Source organism: Mus musculus, chromosome Y (genome assembly GCF_000001635.26).
Source record: "Mus musculus strain C57BL/6J chromosome Y, GRCm38.p6 C57BL/6J".
NCBI lineage: Eukaryota > Metazoa > Chordata > Mammalia > Rodentia > Muridae > Mus > Mus musculus.
The window spans coordinates 74,788,448-74,810,527 of NC_000087.7; the positions used below are offsets into that span (position 1 = coordinate 74,788,448).

The 22,080-nt window shown below is 37.4% G+C and overlaps 1 protein-coding gene across 1 annotated transcript; it reads right to left on the minus strand.

The window, feature by feature from the left end:
* Positions 1 to 515: 515 nt before the first annotated feature.
* Positions 516 to 1,199, minus strand: Gm21076 (predicted gene, 21076). The gene has a single exon (XM_017318881.1). It carries the CDS (start codon positions 1,197 to 1,199, stop codon positions 516 to 518), a length of 684 nt encoding a protein of 227 aa, XP_017174370.1.
* Positions 1,200 to 22,080: the final 20,881 nt, after the last annotated feature.

Genomic DNA, 22,080 nt, shown 5'->3' on the forward strand with positions numbered 1-22,080 from the left:
AGTCTCTTTGGATCAGTTTTCTGGGTTGCACTTTGTGTAACAAGGCCACATTCCTTTTATCTATCACTCTTTCCCCCAACTTGTTGTTTCTCCCTCAGACTTCATTCCAGAGATTCTATCTATGTCCTGTCTTTCTCCCCTTCTTCCTAAAAATCCATCTTTTGCTGCCATCCCTGCTCCTCTAAGTCATATCTCCAATTCCTTGCTCACTATGCAGACCACAGAATCTAAGTCCTGTCCATTTTAGCCTGTGTGATATTAGATGTATGCACTGTTCACAGCCTGAGTTGCAACTTTCATCTTGCTTTGATGTTCTTTCCACCATAGTCCATCTCTTCCAACAATGTGTTCACTAAAAGCATGTCATGTCACACGTATTAATTTTTAGAACAAAACAAATTTTATTGACAAAGATACTGAGGTTGTCAAAGACCCATAGGTACCCAACACAGGAAAATAAACATTTTTTTCAATCCTATAAGTTTACTTTTCTGTACTTTGTGATTTTTTTTAATTTAAGTGATATTTGACACCAGAGTATAGACATAGATATGTAGGTCACCAAGAAATTTGATAAAGTACACAGTAGAATTGGCTAGAACTTTGTAAACAACCTTTCCGAACTTTTTGGATCCATCATCTCTGGTGTACTGCACCCAGGAACCTATTAAGAAGTCATTGTCATCACCTGATCTCGCCTCAGCCAGAGGGGTCTCTGGAATGATGTGGAGGTTACCTTCCTTGTAGTCATCCAGGAGCTGATAGACGTAGAGGACCGGATCCTTCTTGTAGGAAATGTAAAAATAGTCCTGTAAGAATGGCACCTGGGCTAGCACCATCCCACTCCAGTTGTCCTCAGAGCCATCTTTCCCCTCAAATTTGTGTTGTACCTCTCTGCAAACCAGGGCGCTGGCGAGGTGGACATCCCTCACCTGAAGAAAAACTACTTTGTGAGGCAAGACCTTAAGATTTAAAATCCTCTCATCGCTGTGGAGCTCCTGTCCGTAGACACTGTCAATTCCGTCATACTTCACCAAATAAAGAGAAGGGTTTGTTGGCAGTTGACCTAGAATGATGGCCTTCCAATGGGTGACAGGCTCATTACCTTCCTTCCACCCGTGAGAAATTCTGCAGCCAACAATATTCCCCAGGGCCTGGGAAGAAGGCTTCCTCCTACTCTTCTTCTTGAGTGATGTCATGCTCAGACTCTTCAGAGGTATTGTCTTCTACCTGGCTGTAGACCTGTTGTGCTAAATCACACTGTCTAAGTGGCTTCCATTCTCTTCAAATATCATACTTGCCCATTGCCTGGGACTGAAGATCTTGCCCGTTTACGCCAGACACAATGCTGTTGCCTCTGTCATATATATGAATTCCTGATGGGCAATGGTTATGGGTTGGGAGTGAATGCTGGACCAAGACTCTTCTCTACGAGAACTTCTGAGCATGTGAAGAAGACTATGCTAAACAGATTTGAGCTCCTAAAATTAATTTTATAAAAATAAGAAGTTAATAAGTCAGCCATGGTGGTACACGCATTTAATCCCAGAACTCAGAAGGCAAGGACAGGCAGATTTCTAAATTAGAGACCAGCCTGGTCTACAAAGTGAGTTCCAGGGAAGCCAGTGCTATAGAGAGGAACCCTGTCTCAACAACAACAACAACAACAACAACAACAACAAGTAAAAGAAAACAGAAGAAAATCAAACGAAAAACAAACAAAAGAGAAATTCAAACAAAAAATAACAAAACAAACAATCAAATGGAGAAATTAATAGGAAGTGGTGGTGACCCATAACTTTAATCATAGTACTCAAGAGGCAGAGTGAGGCAGACCTTAGTGAGATAAAGGCTAGTCTGGTCTACACAGTGAGTTTCCTGACAGCCAAATCTAAACATACAGAAACTCAAATAAAATTAACCAAGCAGGCAAACAAACAAACAAAGAAACAAAGAAACAAAAAAACAAGGAAATAAAAATAGTGTAATTAACAAGTAATTTTCTAGAGCTCAGAAGAATATACTCAGATCAACATTTATTTCTTCAGCCCTGAGTTAATTTGTCTCTGATGAGGATCATCTCCTTGAAATTCTATGTCAATTTAGGTTGTGCTATGACTATTACACCCAATGATCAAGAAGAAGAGAAAAAAAAATAAAAGGGCCAGAAGGGTCACCATGACTCTCTTGTACGTGTAAGGTCTGAGCTAAGTGCCTGCATTCACAAATATCTTCCCAGGGACACAGCACACCACTGTCCTTATTTATTGTTTCTCCTGACCCAGCTTCAGAATTATTTGATGAAGCCATTGCATCAGTGAACTCAAGAACAGCTCAACAATTTGAGGCAATATCAGCCATTTAGAACTAATATCTTCTAACATGCACTTGGACAAAGAGGAGATTTGGCATTTTAGTGGAATTGTGATCTAGATATTGTTAGCAAGGATAATAAATTCAGGAGATAAACTAACCTAGACCATTCATCTCCCTAGCTAATAAACATGGAGAAAGTAAATTGTACAGTAACTCTCTGTAGGAGAGAAAATTTTTAGCTTTCTGTAGCTATGAGGGTCCTAATTACTACATAAATATACTTACCCATAGAAAAATATCCTAGTTGTCAAGATTCTGTCTCCTGATACAGACCAGGCACTAAAAGCCTGTGGGAAAAAATGACCTGGCTTTGACATACCACTGTGAAGATAGTGAACTCACCTTCAATGGATTCTAGTGCCTCCAAGTGGAATAGATGCGCAACCTCCAGCCAGTGCTCTGTGACATCACCCTAGTTCAGCTTGCATCATAGAACCTCTCTCAGGCTGGTTCCTTCCCTAGTTACACTCAGAAACGTTCAGCATCTCGAATTTACCTTTTCATATGGCCTCCTAGAAATAATAAATGAAATCCCAACTGAAAGGCCTGATGATCTGAGTAATATTCTGCCAAAGAATTTCACCCTTGCATTGTTTTTATTGTTTGGTTGTTGGATTTTTATTTATTTGTTTGGTTTGTGTTTTGTTTTGTTTCATTTTTGTTTTTATTTTCGTTCTGAGAAAGTCTTCGGTTTCTGACTTGACAACATCCATGGTGGTTATTTTTCATATTCCAACCTTTCCCTTGGTTATCTTTAAGCTGTGCTTCTTATCATAAATATTGCCAGACTCTTTGAGGCAGCACACTGGATAGCACACCAATTTTTACTTTATGAAAACCCACAGTTAGAGGAGGACTATTTTATGCAAACAAACCTGGAATTTGACAGAGTTAAATGACATATATTGAAACCAATGGCAATCATGAATTATGGATTCTTTGGAAAGTAAGAGGAAAACATAGATCTTGGGCATGCTTACAAAGTTGTGATAAAATTAAAACAAACCTGATATCTCCCAGTCATATTTTAAAGGTTTTTAAAATTTACCAGCACTTCTGATTACAAGGAATTTCAGAGATTAAATGCAGTAAAACAGGATGAAATAGATGAGGTAATTTTAGTTTTGAAATATGTGTAGACAGAATACTGGACACAGGTATGTATAAAATTTACTTACAAATTAGAGGACACTTTAATTGTTCATGGCACATAGATCTTCAGTTCTTCAAAAAAAAATCGTTTTCAGTACATTCCACGGTCCCCACCACACCCTGTACATCATCTTCATAGAATATGTCACTATCCATAGAGAGCTAGATCCTTCAACAACAGTCATAAAAAAAAAATCATTCCTTAAGGTGTGGCCACAGGCCAATGTGATGGAGGATCTTTATCTGAGATTCTATCTTCCCAGGTTGATTTAAGTTCAAAAAAAAAAATCTAAGAAGGACCACTACATATCCATATCATCAATATTGATTGCCTCACTTTATGAAACATACATGCTATGGAGTGATTTTAGATGTCAACTACTGGATGAATGCCTTAAAAAGGAGAGACAGAGAGAAAAAGAGAGAGAGAGAGAGAGAGAGAGAGAGAGAGAGAGAGAGAGAGAGAGAGAAATATATTTCTCATCTATGTGTATTAGTGCAGGGCTTTGTTTTCAAAAAAATGGATGGAACGTTAAAATACTATATATTAGGTTAGACAAGTAAAACTCAAAATGACAATTGTGAAAATATAAATTTAATAAGAGGCATTAAAAAATAGGAGGTATTTTGGAAGAGTAAGCGCAGCAGCAGGGGGAGATTTGATACCAATGGAGGATAGTGGGGAGGATGAAGATGGTAAAAGGACACTATAAACCTGTGCAAAGGGTCACAGAAAAGGCCTACGACTTGTACACTTAAAAAACACTGGTATAAAGTAACAGAGTCCAAATAATATTTTGATTAATTTGGGGATTTTAGCTTCAAGACACTATAAAATATATTTGTATTTTACACTCAGGTGTGGTTCTTGCTATGTTGTACATGATATGGGTGACAGGATATGGTAAGGTGCTTCAATGTTTGTGTATCATTTATCATCAAATGCACATGTTACTCAGTGAGCTGCAAGGCTATCACAGGGAAGGAGGTATCTAAAGATATTAAGTTTACATGACGTAGGGAGAATAATGCCCCCACACTACTATAGATGTTGAAATAATCACATGTGTTTCCCAAGAATAATTTTCTGAAGATTAATCCCCAGGTGTGAATATATTTGGAAGAAATTGAATGGGTCAGGAGGGATATGACTTACATATAAAAATAATTTAATAATGCTGTTATAGAAAAGGTTTAATTATGAAAGGGAGTTTGGCTCTCTCTTTTCTCTTTCTAGCCCATTGGTTCCCTCTGTGATGACATCATCTCACAAGAATTCACTCATTTGCTGATGGTGTGTTCATCATTGAATATACAGACTCCTGAAAAGAGTCATACAAAATATGCTTCATTATATACTAGACAATTAGTGTCATTTTGTTTGGCAATACAACATGTATGATTATGCCTCAGAATCATGAGCAACTGGGCCATATGGGAAATATAATTAGTATATTTCTGCTGACTGAAGATCAGATGGGTTGAGTGTTATCATGTGTGCTGTTCATGAGAGGAAGCAACATAGATGGTGAGTATAGATCAGAGAGGAACATCCAAGGAGGACACTATGTAAGGAACCCTAGGAAGAGCACCATCACTGCTTTTAGCTAGTACACATATTTTTAGAATCCCCACTTTCTAGGGTGGAAAAGAAAACTGTATTACTCTAATTTACTAAGTATGGTCATTTGATACATCAGTGATCATCATCAAGGTGAACAGGTGTTGACAAAAGTTTGGGGACTCAGAAGAAGCCTGTTCTGGGAAAACCCATTGCCTTCAAAGAACGGAGATTTCTGACCAGCAACACTGGATAAACAGTCTACATTGGCAGCAGTAGCCCCATTGTGTCCAAATTAGTGGTTTTCAATCCACTAATCCATCCATAAGCAGCCTCCAAACACTGACACCATTGCATACACTGGCAAGATTTTGCTGGAAGGACCCAGATTTAGCTGTCTCTTGTGAGGCTTTGCCATGGCCTAGCAAACACAGAAGTGGATGCTCACAGTCAGCTATTGGATGAATCACAGGGACCGAAATGGAGGAGGTAGAGAAGGTACCCAAGGAGCTAAAGGGGTCTGCAATCCCATAAGTGGAACAACAATATGAACTAAAGAAACCCCCCAGAGCTCATTTTTCTAGCAGCATATCAGAGCTCATGTTTCTAGCTGCAGTTGTATCAGAAGATGGACTAGTTGGTTATCATTGGAAAGAGAGCCCCATCAGTCTTGCAAACTTTATATGCCTTAATTCAGGGGTATGCCAGGGACAAGATGTGGTGGTGGTGGTGGGGGTGTGGTTGAGGTGGGTATGTGGGGACTTTTGAGATAGTATTGGAAATGTAAATGAAAAAATACCTAATTTTTAAAAAAATGAGGAAACCATTGTCAGAATCACCAGCAAGAATTTTAAATAACTGCCCTAAAATCTGGATTTAGGATTCCTTGAGAATCTTCCAAAACAAAAGGAAATGCAGAATCTTGGTGCTGTAATTGGAGAAGCAAGAGAAAAGCAAACAAGAATTCATCACAGAAAAAAAGACAGAAGAAGTAAGAATTAAAGACATATTTGGGCAAGATGAATAGTGAAGTAGAGATTAGAGCAAGCAGAAAGGACTGAGGAGATAGCTCACTGCTTAGGCCCACTGATTGCTTTTGCACAGGACCAGGGTTCAATTTCTAACACCCACATGGTTGTTCACAACCACCTGCAATTCTAGTTCTAGACGATCTGATGACCTCTTTGGACAACACACACACACACACACACACACACACACACACACACACACACACACACACACACACACACACACACATATACTCACCCACAGAGAAAAAAAATCATTTAGAAAACAATTATACAAACAAAAAGGAGTCAAGTATAGTTTTATTCCCCTTTAATACCAGCACTCAGAAGCAGGCTAAAATATGTAAGTTGAATGACTGCCTAGCTGATAGGTGTGTTTTCAGAATTTTCTTTTTCTTTTTCTTTTCTTTTTCTTTTCTTTTCTTTTTTTTTTTTTTTTTTTTTTTTTTTTTTTTTGATTTTAGGACTATTTCAGTATTTGTTTAAAGATTCTAGATTTTTTTTTTCTATTTACTTCTTCTAATGTTTTAGGCTTTTTTTTCGGGCTTTTTAGTATTTTACAGTTTTCGGGTTTTTTTTTTTGGGGGGGTGCAGGAGGGTAAAGCCCTTTGGGTTATTTAGAGTTTTAGGGTTTTAATGGTTTTAAATTTGGGAGGTTGTTTTGTCCTTACAAGTTTTTTGTTTGTTTGTTTGTTTGTTTGTTTTTGGTAGGGTTGAGGTTTGTTTGTTTATTTATGTATTTATTTATGTGTTTATTTATGTATTTATTTATTTATTTTAGATCTTGATTTCTCCTAGAAATTTAAGGTATTTCAGGGTTTTAGGGCTTTTTAGGGTTTATGAATAATTTTAGGATAATTGTAGTTTTTTGTGTGTTTTTGATCTTCTTGTTGTTTTGTTTTGTTTTGTTTTTGTTTCTTTTTATACTTTTAGTGTTTTATAGGGTTTTAGAATTTTGTAAAGGTTTTTTGTTTTCTTGTGTGTGTGTTTGCTTTTTTTTTATGGGTTTAGGATTATTTTTGTATCTTAGGATTTTAGTTAATGTTTCAGGGTTTTGTAAGCCTTTTGGGGGGGTAGGGTTGTTTTTATAGTCTCAGGATTTTAGTTAGTGTTTCAGGGTATTGTAGGTGTTTTGTTGTTGTTGTTTTTTGTTTGTTTATTTGTTTGTTTTTGTTGTTTTGCTTTTTTAAGCGGGTTTTCAAGTTTTTTTTTTTTGAGTTTCAGAGTTTTGATGTGTTTTTAGAACTTTTTAAAAAAACTTTTTTTATGGTTTTACAGTTCTTTTGGGTCTTTTTACTGTTGTTGAGATTGTTTTAGAATTTTAGGGTTTTTCTTTATTTTTTAGTTTTGTTTTGTTTTTTAATTTAATTAAGGAATTTTTAAAAATTGTTTTAAGCATTTTTTTAATAAGGTTTGTAAAATGATTTTCTTTTCCAGTGTTTTTGGCGATTTTTTAAGGCAGAAGAATTTGTAGTTGTTGGGGTGGTGGTTTTGTATTTTTCATTATCTTTTTTTTTTTTATTTTTTTTTTTTTTTATTGTCTCATTAGGGATCTAGACTTGTAGAGTTTTGGATTTTTTTTTAGGGTTTTATAATTTTTTTAGGGTCTTTTTAGAGTTCTTGTGTTTTCTTATTTATAGAATTGTAGGGTTTTAGAAATGTTTATTAAGATTAAAAAAATAGCTTTTTTCGGTCATTTAGTGTTTGTTTAATAATTTTAGCGTTTTTAGGGTTTTAGGTTTTGCTTTATTTTTTTAGGGTTTTTTTTTTTTACTTTTTTTAAATGATTTTAGGGTTGTTCTCAGTGTATTTGGCGAGATTTTTTTTTAAGGCTTTGTGTGGTTATTGTTCTTTCCTTGTTTGTTTGTTTGTTTGTGGTAATGATTTTTTTTTTGGGTCTTTGTAGAGATCTAGAGTTTTTGTTTGTTTGTTTGTTTGTTTTTTTAGGGTTTTAGGTTCTTTTAGTTTTATTTTTTCAAAAAAAATTATGTTTTTTTTAATTGTTTGTTTGTTTGTTTTTAGGGTTTTTGTTGTTTATTTAAAGCTTCAAGTTTATTTTCTTTTCTCTTCTTTTTTCTTTTTTATTTTTTAGAGTTTTTAGGGTCTTTAAGGTTCTATCTCTAAGAACATAGAAACTGAACCTATTGCTTTTAGATTATTTATAAAATGTATTCCATTCTGAAAACAAGAAACACTATAAAGTCATGTTTGTTCATTTGCGTGTATGTCCCCAGGAGCTATAGATTATGTGTGCCTAATGCAGAGCTCTACAATATGTCCTGATCATACAGATTTAATTGTCACATCATGAAAGTTCAAGAACTATAATATAAAGCTATATCTATGTATCCTAGTTCATTCATCTTTCAAACAAATATAGTAGAAATGTCACAGAGGGCAGAATTTATTGATCATGATTTCGAAAAAGGACCTCAAAAGTCATTAAATCAAGTATCTTATACTAGCCAAACTCTACCCATCTATCCAGTTCACTCCTGTAAGAATAATTGCACCTGGGTTTTGGTTAATTCTTATTAAATTCTCCAGTTAAAAAAGGTCTTTATTAGCACCCTTCCAGCTTAGTGAAAAACTCCATTCACTCTCCTTCTGAAAGCAAAAGCATTTTTCTTTCACAGACTATGTTAATTTTACAACATTTGCCCCTGGATGGTTTCCATTTCCACAGTTTTGTTTGCCATGACTCAATATTTCATCTCTATTCAGACAACTCCTCTCATATATCACAGGTTAATACACAATGCTCATTTGTGAGTCATGCCAAGAAAGCGGAATGAACTTGTGGGATACAGAAGAGGGAAAGACACAAGAGCAACAGAAGTATCATTAAGCTGGATACTACTCTAGAATACTGCATGCTATTCATGTATCCTGGGTATCCAGAAATTCATCTAGACTGGACCCTAGTTATCCATTGGAAGGATGTAGTCTGAAGCTTAGCCTATTAACTGGCAGCTCCCATAGCTTTGAACCGATCCAATGATTTTTATCTTCCACACACCAACCAGTAGTTTCCAAGCTACATTCCCTCTCACAGGCAAAAGCCCGGAAAAAGAATAGAGAGCACTGTACTGTGTGCTAGGGTAGTGCTCATAGAAGGTATTGGCAATCTGCACTGAATCTATTAGCACAACTGCAAAGGTATGCAGCACAGGCAATCCAAGGATCACCATGCTTCCTATTTTATCTCTCCAGTCTATATATCCACTCCCAACTCTACACACTATGCTCCTAATCCTAGGGATCATTTAGAGGTCTCATAAATACCACCATGTATAACCCCAGAAGATGAGAGATGTTTGAAGCACATCGATAGATTTTAAGTCTGACAATTGTTGATGTCATCAAAACAATTTTCTGAGCTGTGTTGTGCTTTTGTCAAACGATGGGGCTAGAATGGCCCTGCCAAGATCTAAAGCAGAAATAATAGTTTTTTATTTGTTTGTTTGTTTGTTTTTCTATTATTATATTGGAACATGTCATCATCAATTGAACTTCCTCAGTCTAAAAAAACAGGTGATACTTACAGTTATTTGCTGCCATCTCTAAAGTCTGGGCAAGGCAACTCCTGTGATTCTCCAAGCCTTGCTTCTTACCATTTCTGGGCTATATGCTGTCAGGATAATGTTCTAAACAGGGAACTCTATGGATATCCAGATTTCAATAGTTTTCCCTTCAAAAATATAGTAAAAAAATTGCAATTGTACATTTATTTTAGTATTTCTGGTCAACATTTTCCTACTGAAGTGACAGAAATATTTACTTTTTTATATCTTTATACTAACATTAGATTTTTGTTTGATTTGTAGGGGACAGGTTTATTTGAGACAGTCCTACATTACTCATGCTGACCTCAAACTCGCTATGTAGCTATGGACAGTCAAAGGCCTTGATCCTCCTTCATTCAACTGCCAAGTGCTGGGATTACAGATTACAGTACCATAGCTATTAAAATATTTTCTATGACTGATAAAAGAGGTGAGGATTTGACTTTAGGATTTGGGTATTTTTCTAATTGTAGTCATAGTTTACATTGAATAGAATCATTATGTGAAAGGTAACAGAGATTCTGGTCTTTCAGATTTCTACTCATTAGTAGATCAGTTAATACATTTAAATATCTGCTAAAAATGTCATGGCATAAGTGGGAACATTAGTTTAAGATCTTGCCTAGGGAGGTTTCTGATTTTTAAAAGATTCAATAAATAGGAGTAGATTTATGAGTTTAACATGAATGAGCATGTCTTATCTAATTTGCCAATGTTATACATAATAATACAAAACATAAATTTTAAGTTTTTAGAATTATTTTCCTAAAAACATATATATTTATGACCAAATGAGCTAGAATTACTCATAACAAATATTTATTATTATAAAAAGCCTAAATTTTTGTTGAAAGAAAATGAAACTTATTCTGTTGAATTTATTATAGTCTTTTATTTTGATAAGTATTTCTGAGGTTTTTAAAGATCTAAAGACAAACTATTCAGTGTATTTTTTTATGATAATTTCCAAGTATGTTAGTATACTGAGACTAGGCTGCTAAGCCCAATGCCCACACTACAAAGAGGTTCTAGCTTTTGGTCTGTAAATGACTAAAGTGTTTTTTGCCATGCTATGAAAGGTTTAAAAATTGCCTTCATTTGGAGTATTTATTTATTTATTATCTGTAGTAGCTATCTGTTTCCTGAACTGACTCCCTCCACGTTGTTCGCAGGCAGGAAATGATCTCCTGTTCATTTCAAATTGAATACCCCCCAAACAATTAACCAACCAAATTAAAAAAAAAATGGTTAATATGGTAATTGCCTCAAATCTTACATGGAAACCATTTGATGACTACAGTGATTGTTACATTAATGGGGAGATGATCTAAAATAGTTTATTATTTTACATTTATGAATTGTTGATCTTAGAGCATGAACCATGGGATATGTGTTTAGGACATTTCCCTCTCTGTGTCAATGAGTTTATCTTCTATTAGATTCAGTGTATCATATTTTATGTTGATAATCGTGTTCAATTTGAAACTGAGCTTTGTGCAAGGTGATAAGTATGGATTTATTTTTATTTTTCAACATACAGACTGCAAATTAGAACATCACCATTTATTGAAAATCCTTTCTTTTTTCCATCTTTTTTTTTTTTTTTTTTTTGGTTCTTTGTCAAAAATCTAGGGTCCATAAATATTTGGTTTTCTTTCTGGATCTTCAGTTCTAGTCCACTGATTCATCTGTCAGTCTCTGTATCAATACCATGTAGTTTTTTTTTTTAATCACTTCTTCTCTATAGTAGAGTTTGAGGTCCAGGATTGTTCTGAGCCAGGATAGCAGTGGAGTCTCAGAGTAGGACCCTGGCAATGCCTTTAAAATCTAAGTGTCCCAGGGCTTTCTAGCTCTCTCATTGTACTGAAATGCTGATGATAACTTCTAAAAAGTACTGGGTCTTTCTGAGGGTAGGCTGGCTTAGGTGATTAACACCTGTAGCCTAAGAGGAGGATTCAGCAATGCAGCCTTATGAGGGATGTGATGTGAGGGCAGCAAGTAGAGAGAAACTCTACAACAGCATGAGTGGTACCAGCTTTTAAGTGTTTAAGAGTGGTAAGAGCTTTTAAGTGGTTCACCTTACCTACCCTCTCTTGTAAAGTGTAAATAGATCTTGTCTTATTGACTATGTGTGCCTGCTATATTAAAACTGTCTAAGATTACTTCCAAACTTCTTCCTGTTACAAATATTCGGAGACATTCCTTCATTCAAGAAAAGTGGCCTTGCTCTTATGTCATCTGACTAAAAGTTTCATAGACCAAAGATAACCATCCAACCTATTGGAATACTGAAACAATTGCTGCCTGCTTTCCACACACTACATAAAATATGTGGATATCCTAAATTCTACAAAAAAGATTTGCAAGCAGATCAAGCAATACTGGGACTCCCTCTTCTCCAGAAGGTATTTGCATTTTCACCAATGTGAAATGGTATTTCTTATTTATTGAAAATAGCCAGAGATTTTACACTTCTTAGAAGTAGGTTTAGAATTTCACACTTGCAAAGTGTCACAGAAATGCTGATTATGACCAGAATGCTTATTCTCATGAAGTTTGCCACATTACCTCTTTGATGAAGGGCACAACCATCCTACTTCTGTGCAAAACTGCCCAAGCTCCTCCCCTATCTTACTTTAGGAATATTTAGACATTCACAACAGAGAGTGCTCCAACCTCTGTGGAGCACAGTGTGTTTGAGGAAATCCCCCAGATTCTCCATCTTCCGAGTATATGTCCTACGTATAACTTCTAATTTCCGTGGTCTGGGAAGCACTGTTCTGACCTAAGAGATTTCTGAACACTCTGGACTGAAATCCCAAACAGAAGAGTATCGAGGTAAGGGTAAATCAGTTTACTATCTTTGTTTTGTTACCTTAGACAGAGACATCCTGGCCTCCATGCAGAGGAATGTGTGGATGGACATATATTTAAGGAAGACACTAAACCAGAAAATACTACATTACACCCTCTTAAAAGACTTCTAAGATTGTTGTCATGCCTACCACTGACATTCAGATGATGTGTATTCTTGATTGTGATTTCATGTTTGGAGCTGATTAAGGAGTAAGTACCTGGAATGTCCTAGAATTCTCAAGGTATCAATCAGTGTTCAATTTCTGATCAATAGTGCTTCAGACATAGGAATAACAGGACAGAATTATTCTATACAATCCTATGAAGCTCCTATCACCATCCTCCTATTTTAGAGAATCTTAGATCTATCACCAATCCTGAGACGGGCAGAAACAATTCTTCTCCTGCACATAGGGATACTGCATATGTCTCTCCTTGCCCAAAGTATTCCAATTACTGTCTTTTTACTGAATTTGCTTTTAGACTATACCTGAAATATTCCACTTTTCACCAAAAGATATACCAGCCCTCCCTGTTCTAATAGAGAGCTACCGTCCACCAATATCCAAAGGGTTCTCAGACATTCTAAATATGCCCCTGTGGGAGTAAACTTACTAAGTCTATTTAATTGGGCCTCAGATCCTTCTGCTTTGACCAAAAAGATTTCAATCTACTGACTCTGAGTTACCAGGGGCCTCAGATCTCATTTTCCCCAAGTGGTCATCAAATATGCCTTTCTGACCAATAATGACCTTGCAATGTTCTCCTCTGATGGAGACACTTAGTCACCCCCTCCTCTAATTTTAACTCCCAAATGGACCTCCAGACCACCCAAGCTTAAATTACCTGAGCCGAACATTAAGAAGTACAGCCCAGAACAAAAGCTCATTTCCTCAATGCAGAAACTAAAATGATGTATTCCTCACGATTCATACCTAGACCCAGGAGAAGAACATATGCCTGAGAAGAAGAACTAGTGTGGAATTGTCAGCCAGGTTTTTGGTGAGTGCTCAGACTGCTTTCTGATCCGGCACCACATTTACTACAGTGGACAGATGCTCTAGTCTCTGATGAGGAGTTGCTAGCTGTAAGGAAGTACCTGGAATGGGCTCCACTGCATGAGGTAGGCTGAGTCTTTGAGCTCATGTCAAGGAAAGAACATGCAAATTTAAACTCTACCCAACCAACATACTAGTTTACCTGTACAAAGGGGTTTTAGATTTCCAAATTCTCACAAAGATGCCCTCGTGTATTTCCCCTCTGACCATTGGGGTCCTATCTATTTTTCATGGCTCATAGGGTCTCATTTCTTCCCAATGTCCATTACCCACTCACCTCTGACCACTAGCCATACATCTCTGATTAGTGTTGGGGATGTTCTCGGTATGACAATAAGGCCTACAGTAGTGCCTACATGCCATTTTTGAATAATTGGATCTTAAATTCCACCTCTGTCCAAGGGTACATCAGAAAGACCTTTCTCATTACATGGGGTCTCTATAGTAGCATCTTTATTCAACAGGCCTCTGGTTGTACCTTATGTCCAAGCAGGTCTTACACTTCACTTAAAGAGATGCCACATTTACACAATGTAGACAAAAAGGATTTGAGCATTCTCATACTCATCAATATAACATTCCTCCCCTCAGGTTTGAAGTCTCCAGAGCAGCAAGGAGAGTGGGGAGTAGAACTCATCATCTTTAGGTCACTCATCCCTGATGGATTGTTCCCAACCTTAGTATACAGACATGGATGGTTGAACACAAACCTGTCAGGCTGACAACGCAATAGACATCTACTAAAGTCCTTGGAACCATGTTCAGAGTGCTGCACATCCTCCTAAAGATGCCACGGATGACATGGTTCCTTGTGATTGTTGTTCTCTTCTTGTTGTTGCTGTTTTCTTTTAACTTTTGAAGAGGATACATTATTAGTCTGTTGCTATGTTAGTCATCTCCTGGCATTAGAAACCAACATGCCACTGCTTAAATGTTTTACATTTCCTACTCTTTTTGGAAAACACAATGTATGCACATCATTTTTTCCTATTGTTTCAAAGACATACCACTATGTAATTCAACTTTACAATTGTAATCATTTTGACCAATATTCACATGAATATAAATTTTATGTGTAAACTTCTTCCTGTGCTGTGTTATTTTCCACCAGGTGACAGTTTCATTTCAGGTCATTTGGAAGATCGTTCCTTACTATGTGTCTTTAAAAGATATATTTTGGAGCTGAGGGGTATGACTGAATATCTTCAGCACAATAAATACCTTCTGTAACGTTACTATCTAGTGGATTATAAGTATCAGGTTGTACACGGTAGTAACTAAAATAATGGACAAGTTTGAGAAAGATTTTAAGGTGTAATCTCTCATAATACACACAAAAAAGAAAATCCTAGATATTAATCAAATCTATGCACACCAAATGAACATTGTGAGTTTTGTGGATTTGTTTTTATATGTCTTTGTAGTTCGAATGTCCAACCTTTATGTCTTAATTGAGGATTGTAAACAATGCTCAGGGTGTGTGTGTGTGAGTTAAAGGGCACCATGTCTTTAGTGTTTAGATTAATATCACATATCATTATCTGTCTATCCATCATCTATATATGTATGTATGTATGTATGTATGTATGTATGTATGTATGAAGTAATGATTGAATGTATTTATATAGATATGTATGCAACTATTTCTCTATCATCTACCAATCACTCTTTCTCTTTCTATTTCTCTCACCCTCTTTCTCTGTTTATCTCTTATGCATGAATATATGTATGCATGTAGCTAGGTAGGTGTGGTAGTTTTAATGTAATTGGTTCCCATCGGCCCATAGGCTGTATTCAGATGAGTAACCTTGTTGGACTAGGTGTTTCCTTGTTGGAGGAAGGGTGTCACTGGAAGAGGTGGGTGGTCTCATACATGTTCAAGTTATGCCCAGTAGGGTTCTGTGTTTTTGCTGTCTGTTTGCCTTTCCAAGAGTAGCTGTGATAGAGTGTTCAATGATTCAAGGAGGGGATGTTGGTTAGATGGCATATAAAGCAGGCAAGACACATTTACATACATGGTAGAAGAAGCAAGCTTTAAGAAGCACAAACAATCACACACACACACACACACACACACACACACACACACACACACACACATTTGTTGGACAGTGCAAAGCTTCAACCACTTTCCATATATACTCACATTTGGTGGATAGAACAAAGAACCAACTTTATTTTTCTCACACTGCTTATATATCTCTGCACAATCTTTCAATTAGTATAAAATTTATACTGGTTACTTTCTATTTTCTTCTAGTGAATAATTATGAGAATATATAAGGAAAAGCATCTTCTCACTATACTTTTATGATGAGCTATTTATAAATTATGTTTATAAATATCCAATATTACCCCCAAGAACCAACACACATTTCTAACTAAAAAACTTGTTATAGATTAACAACTTGTAAGCAAGTAAGGTATTTTTTTCAGCCAGTTTCTCTTACTGGTAGACTGAAATTTGCTGTTATACATAAAGGATTAGTTTTTATCTATCTCAAAAATTAATCCTTCAAAAATCTTAAAAGAATCACAAAACTAAACTTTTATGTAAAAACCTATCATCCCTTTCTACTTTGAATCCTCAGGGTGCACATCTGTACATTAACCATGTTTTTCTTATATCATATCAGGAATCAGAGGGAGGAAATAGGTACAAAGAAATAATAATCATCTGAACACCAGCCTGAATTTTGAAAAAAAAAAAAAAGGCATGCTTTTCGTAGTAATTCTTTCCAAGATCGTGGTTGAAATATTAATCTGCATCAGCTGCAATCCTTGAGAAAGTTAATTCTAACTAACACTGTGGGTGGCAATGATATTGCCCAGTGAGGGGCTGGAACCCACCTTAAATTTTCATACAATCCATAGATTATGAGGGATGTGATGTGAGGGCAGCAAGTAGAGAGAAACTCTACAACAGCATGAGTGGTAACAGAGTGGTACCAGCTTTTAAGTGTTTAAGAGTGGTAAGAGCTTTTAAGTGGTTCACCTTACCAAGAATCCATAAAAGCCCAGTATTTTGGAGGTAAAATGTACATTCCTGGGAGCCCCTCTGCCATGCTTAATATTCTAGTAAAATTAAAAATAATATTAACTTCTCATTTAATAGACCCTGCTTACAGTCCCCCCAAATTTTACTCCCCACGGTTCTTTCACTACCTCCCATCCTCTCCAGTTCCTACACCTTTCGGGCATCATTCACCAAATTCTTCTCTTTCAAATATCTCTTCCTGCATTTCCTTATTCAACCCCATCTCCCTCCCCTATGCCACCTGATCTTCTCTTTCTTGTCCACCTTTGTCCACTAATAAAATCCATTCTATATCCCCATACCATGGGCATCAATGTATGCACCCAAGTCCTTCCTCTATACCTAACTTCACTGGATCTACAGATTGTAGACAGGCCATCACATATGTAATGTAGAATATGTTAATCTTTGTATTGCTGTCACCAAAAACTATAACCCAAGCACAAGTTGGGGAGGGTAGGACTTATTTGGTTTACACTTCTTCATTGCTATTCATCATCTGAAGACAGACAGAACAGGAACTGAAATGGGCCAGGTACCTAGAGGCAGGAGCTAATACAGAGACCATGGATGGGTACTGCTGCCACGCACACCAGTCGAGTCAGCTTGACAGGCCGAGAGGCCTGGAAGCACTCATGAGGCAAAGAGTTTCACGGAAGCTCACCTTCTGGAGTTTTGGCCTTCTCATTAACCCATATACTCATCCCCTATTCCCGCGTTAGTCTGGTGTATGGATCCACATGCTCTCTTTTAGTGTTATCTTATTATAAGTTATTTTTAAGATTGAATTCTGATATAGCTAAGCTTTTGCCAGTGTTCCAATATCCTAGAATGTCCTTGAGCTGACCATGGGCTTGGAATTCAGTAAGAATGTTGCCTATTCAGTGGCATTCAGAATTGCCTCTGGTATTATACTACCACTTTGAATAAAAGCTAAGTCACTGCCCTACACAAGAATTTATCATCATCTAGGATGAAGGAAGTTTGAGACCTAAGGAGGAAGCAGAGTACATACTTAGAACTATAGATAGCTGAGTTCCACCCATATACACATATTTACAATTGCCTAGGGGGAAGGTGGTCTATACAATAGACTAAAATAGGAACTATAGTAAGGGCACGAAGCCCTTGACCCTGGCTTCTAAGATTATGTGGATATTTGGTGGAGCTCTTTTTGATCCCAGTTGTTAACAGTGAATTTTATCCCAGGTGTTTCCTGTGAGAACTTCTGAGTTTGTATTCCTCCGTTTTCTGTAAGAATCCAGTAACCTCTTTGTACCTTGCTTGTGTGTCACCCAACTTTCCTATTCTCTTCTGTATAAAAAGTTTGATGCTCAATTTGACACATTACATTCAGATTCTACACAACCTCTTCTCTGTGTATCTATCTATCATTTCATCCAACGCTTTGCCCACCTGTGACTAGAGATCCGTTCCACGCAGACAAAGGGGCCCAGAGTGTCTGCAGCATTCTGCTTAGTGGTTAGTTCCCCATGGTTTCATGCTTTCTCATAGAGAACTCAGAACCAGAATTACATGGATGGCAGTATCAACAATTGGCAGAAATCCTACCCATCAATCATTAATTAAGAAACTGCCCTGCAGTCCTGCCTGCACAGACCAATCTTATGGAGACATTTTCTCAATTGAGATTCCCTACTCTCAGGGGACTTTACTTTGTGACAAGTTGACAAAAAACTATCTAGCCCAGTCAATATCAACATATAAATCAACACATAGCATATTTATCTTCCTGGGACTGGGATACGTTATTCAGGTTATGTTTTTGTTTTTAGTTTTGTTTTTTTTTTATTTTTTTCTGTTTCCATCCATTTCATAACAGCTGAGTAATGTTCCATTGTATAAATATAACATATATGTTATACATTCTTCAGTTTATGGACATGTAGGTTGTTTCCAGTTGCAGATAATTATGAATACAGCAGCAATTAATATGGTTGAGCAAGTGTGCTTCTAGGAGGAAGAAGCACTTTGCAAAACATTCTGACCTATCAGGTGTCTGTTGTTATGTCCCCCCATTTAATATCTGATTTTGCTAATTTGGATATTATCTTTTTTATTTTAGTTAACTTGAATAATAGTTTGTTTATCTTAGTGATCTTGTCAAAGAACCAATATTTGTTCCAAAAATTTATTTGTATTTTTCTTTCTATTTTTTTTCCACCCTGAGTTTTACTATTTCCTGCCACCACATCTTTTGGGTGTCATTTCTTCTTCTTTGTATTTGAGATCTTTAGGATTTGCTGTTAACGTGCTAATATAAGGTTTTGCTAATATTTTTAACTCATTTTTTATTAGATATTTTTCTTCATTTACATTTCAAATGCTATCCTGAACGTTTCCTATACCTTCCCCTACCCTGCTTGCCAACTCACCCACTCCTGCTTCCTGGCCCTGGCATTCCCCTGTACTTGGGTATATAATCTTCACAAGACCAAGTGACTCTCCTCTCTTTGATGGCTGACTAGGCCATCCTCTGCCACATATGCAACTAGATACATAGTTCAGGGGGTTACTGGTTAGTCCATATTGTTGATCCTCCTTTAAGGTTGCAGACCCTTTAGCTCCTTGGGTACTTTCTCTAGATTCCACATTAAGGGCCTTGTGTACCATCCAATAGATGACTGTGAGTATCCAATTCTGTATTTGCCAGGAACTGGCATAGCCTCACAGGAGATAGCTATTCCAGTGTCCTGTCAAAAAATTTTGCTGGCATATGCAATATTGTCTGGGTTTGGTGGTTGTCTATGGGATGAATCACCAGGTGGAGCAGTCTCTGGATGGTCGTTTCTTTTTTCTCACCTCCAAAATGTCTCTGTAACTCCTTCCATGGGTATTTTGTTCCCATTATAAGAACCAATGAAGTATCCACACTTTGGTCTTCCTTCATCTCGAGTTTCATGCGTTTTGCAAATTGTATCTTGAGTAGTCTGTTTGGGGGCTAATATTGGCTTATAAGTTAGTACATATCATATGTGTTCTTTTGTGATTGGATTACCATACTCAGGATGATATCCTCCAGATACATGCTTTTGCCTAAGAAATTCATAAGTTCATTGTTTTTAACTGCTGAATAGTACTCCATTGTTTAAATATACCAGAATTTCTGTATCCATTCTGTATCATATATTCTTCTGTTGAGCAACATCTGAGTTCTTTCGAGCAAATGGCTATTATAAATAATGCTGGTGACTGCTTCTAATTCTAAGAAGGGGCAAAGTGTCCACAATTTGGTCTTCATTCTTCAGTTTCATGTGTTTTGCAAATTGTATCTTATATCTCGGGTATGCTAAGTTTCCGGGCTAATATCCACTTATCAGTATGTAAATATCATTTGAGTTCTTTTGTGATTGTGTTACCTCACTCAGGATGATGCCCTCCATATCCATCCATTTGCCTAGGAATTTCATAAATTCATTTTTAATAGCTAAGTAGTACTCCACTGTGTAAATGTACCACATTTTTTGTATCCATTCCAATGTTGAGGGGCATCTGAGTTCTTTCCAGCCTCTGGCTATTATAAATAAGGCTGTTATGAACATAGTGGAGCAGGTTTCCTTCTTGCTGGTTGGGACATCTTCTGGATATATGCCCAGGAGAGGTATTGTGGGATCCTCTAGCAGTACCATGTCCAATTTTCTGAGGAACCGCCAGACTGTTACAGAGACAAAGTTTGGAGCTGAGACAAAAGGATGGACCATCTAGAGACTGCCATGTCCAGAGATCCATCCCATAATTAGCCTCCAAACGATGAAACCGTTGCATAAACTAGCAAGATTTTGCTGAAAAGACCCGGATATAGCTGTCTCTTGTGAGACAAGGCTGGGGCATAGCAAATACTTAAGTAGATGCTCAAAGTCAGCTATTGGATGGAGCACAGGATTCTCAATGGAAGAGCTAGAGAAAGTATCCAAGGAGCTAAAAAGATCTGCAACGCTGTAGGTCCAATAACATTATGAACTAACCAGTACCCCGGAATTCTTGACTGCATATGTATCAAAAGATGGCCTAGTAGGCCATCACTGGAAAGAGAGGCCCGTTGGACATGCAAACTTTATATGCCACAGTACAGGGGAATGCCAGAGACAAAAAATGGAAATGCGTGGTTAGGGAAGTGGGGGGTACGGTATGGGGGACTTTCTAAATGTACATTCTAAATGTAATTGAGGAAAATACGTAATAATAAAAAATATTAACAAAATAAATAAATAAGGCTGGTATGAACATCATAGAGAATGAATCCTTATTACACATCGGAACATCTTCTGAGTATTTGCCCAGGAGAAGTGTTGCTGGATCTTCTGGTAGTACTATGTCAATTTTCTGAAGAAGCACAAGACTGGTCCAGGTCCCTGCCAAGTGTATTCTGCAAAGGCCCCAGACATCCGGCCACTTTCCGAACCAGAGTAAAGGGGGTCCGCCTGGTGCAGAAGTGCTTTGCCTGAGCATCAGCAACAGACATCTTGGTTCTAGGACCCCACCGGGTGTATTCTGCACAGGTGAGAGTACGGAATACAGAAGCCAAAAGCTTCTGGGAGAGGTGGGAGCCACAGAGCTTCTAAGGAAGCCCACTTTTCGGGCCCAGACAACTGGCAAATGTCCAGGCCAGAGGAAAGGGGTCTGACCAGTGTGGGACTGCTTTGAGTGAGCATCGGCAGCAGATATCTTGGTTCCGGGACCCAGCCGAGAGTATTCTGCACAGGCTTCAGACATCTGGCCACTTTCCCAGCCAGAGGAAAGAGGTCTGCCCATTGCAGGAGTGCTTTGCCTGAGCATCAGCTGCAGACATCTTGGTTCCAGGACTCCACAGAGTGTATTCTGGACGTGTGAGAGTGTAGAATACAGAAGCTAACACCTTCTGGGACAGGCCAAAGCAACTCAGCTTCAGGACAGGTCCTGTTTTGGGCCTTCTTCTTCGGCCAGGAGGGGGGTCTTAAGGCCATATATCTGTGCACCTTTCCCGTGAGAGGAGAGCTCGCCTGCAGAGAGTCCTCTGACAACTGAAACTCAGAGCAGAGATGTAGTCTACCAGGTCTGCTGATAGAGGCTAACAGAATCACCTGAGGAACAAGCTCTAACCAGAGACAACTATAACAACTAGCTCCAGAGATTACCAGATGGCCAAAGGCAAATGTAAGAATTGTACTAACAGAAATCAAGAACACAGCACTCCCACTCCACCTAGTCATGTGCACCCCAACAAAACCGAAAAGCTAGACCCGGATTTAAAAGCATATCTCATGAAGATGGTAGAAGACATCAAGAAGGACTTTAATAATTCACTTAAAGAAATACAGGAGAACACTGCTAAAGTGTTACAAGTCCTTAAAGAAAAACAGGAAAACACAACCAAACAGGTAGAATTCCTTAAAGAAAAAAAGGAAAACACATCCGAACAGGTGATGGAAATGAACAAAACCAT

Excerpts from the sequence above, each read along its gene's own strand:
- Gm21076 (XM_017318881.1), bottom strand. The coding sequence starts at position 1,199 with ATGACATCACTCAAGAAGAAGAGTAGGAGGAAGCCTTCTTCCCAGGCC.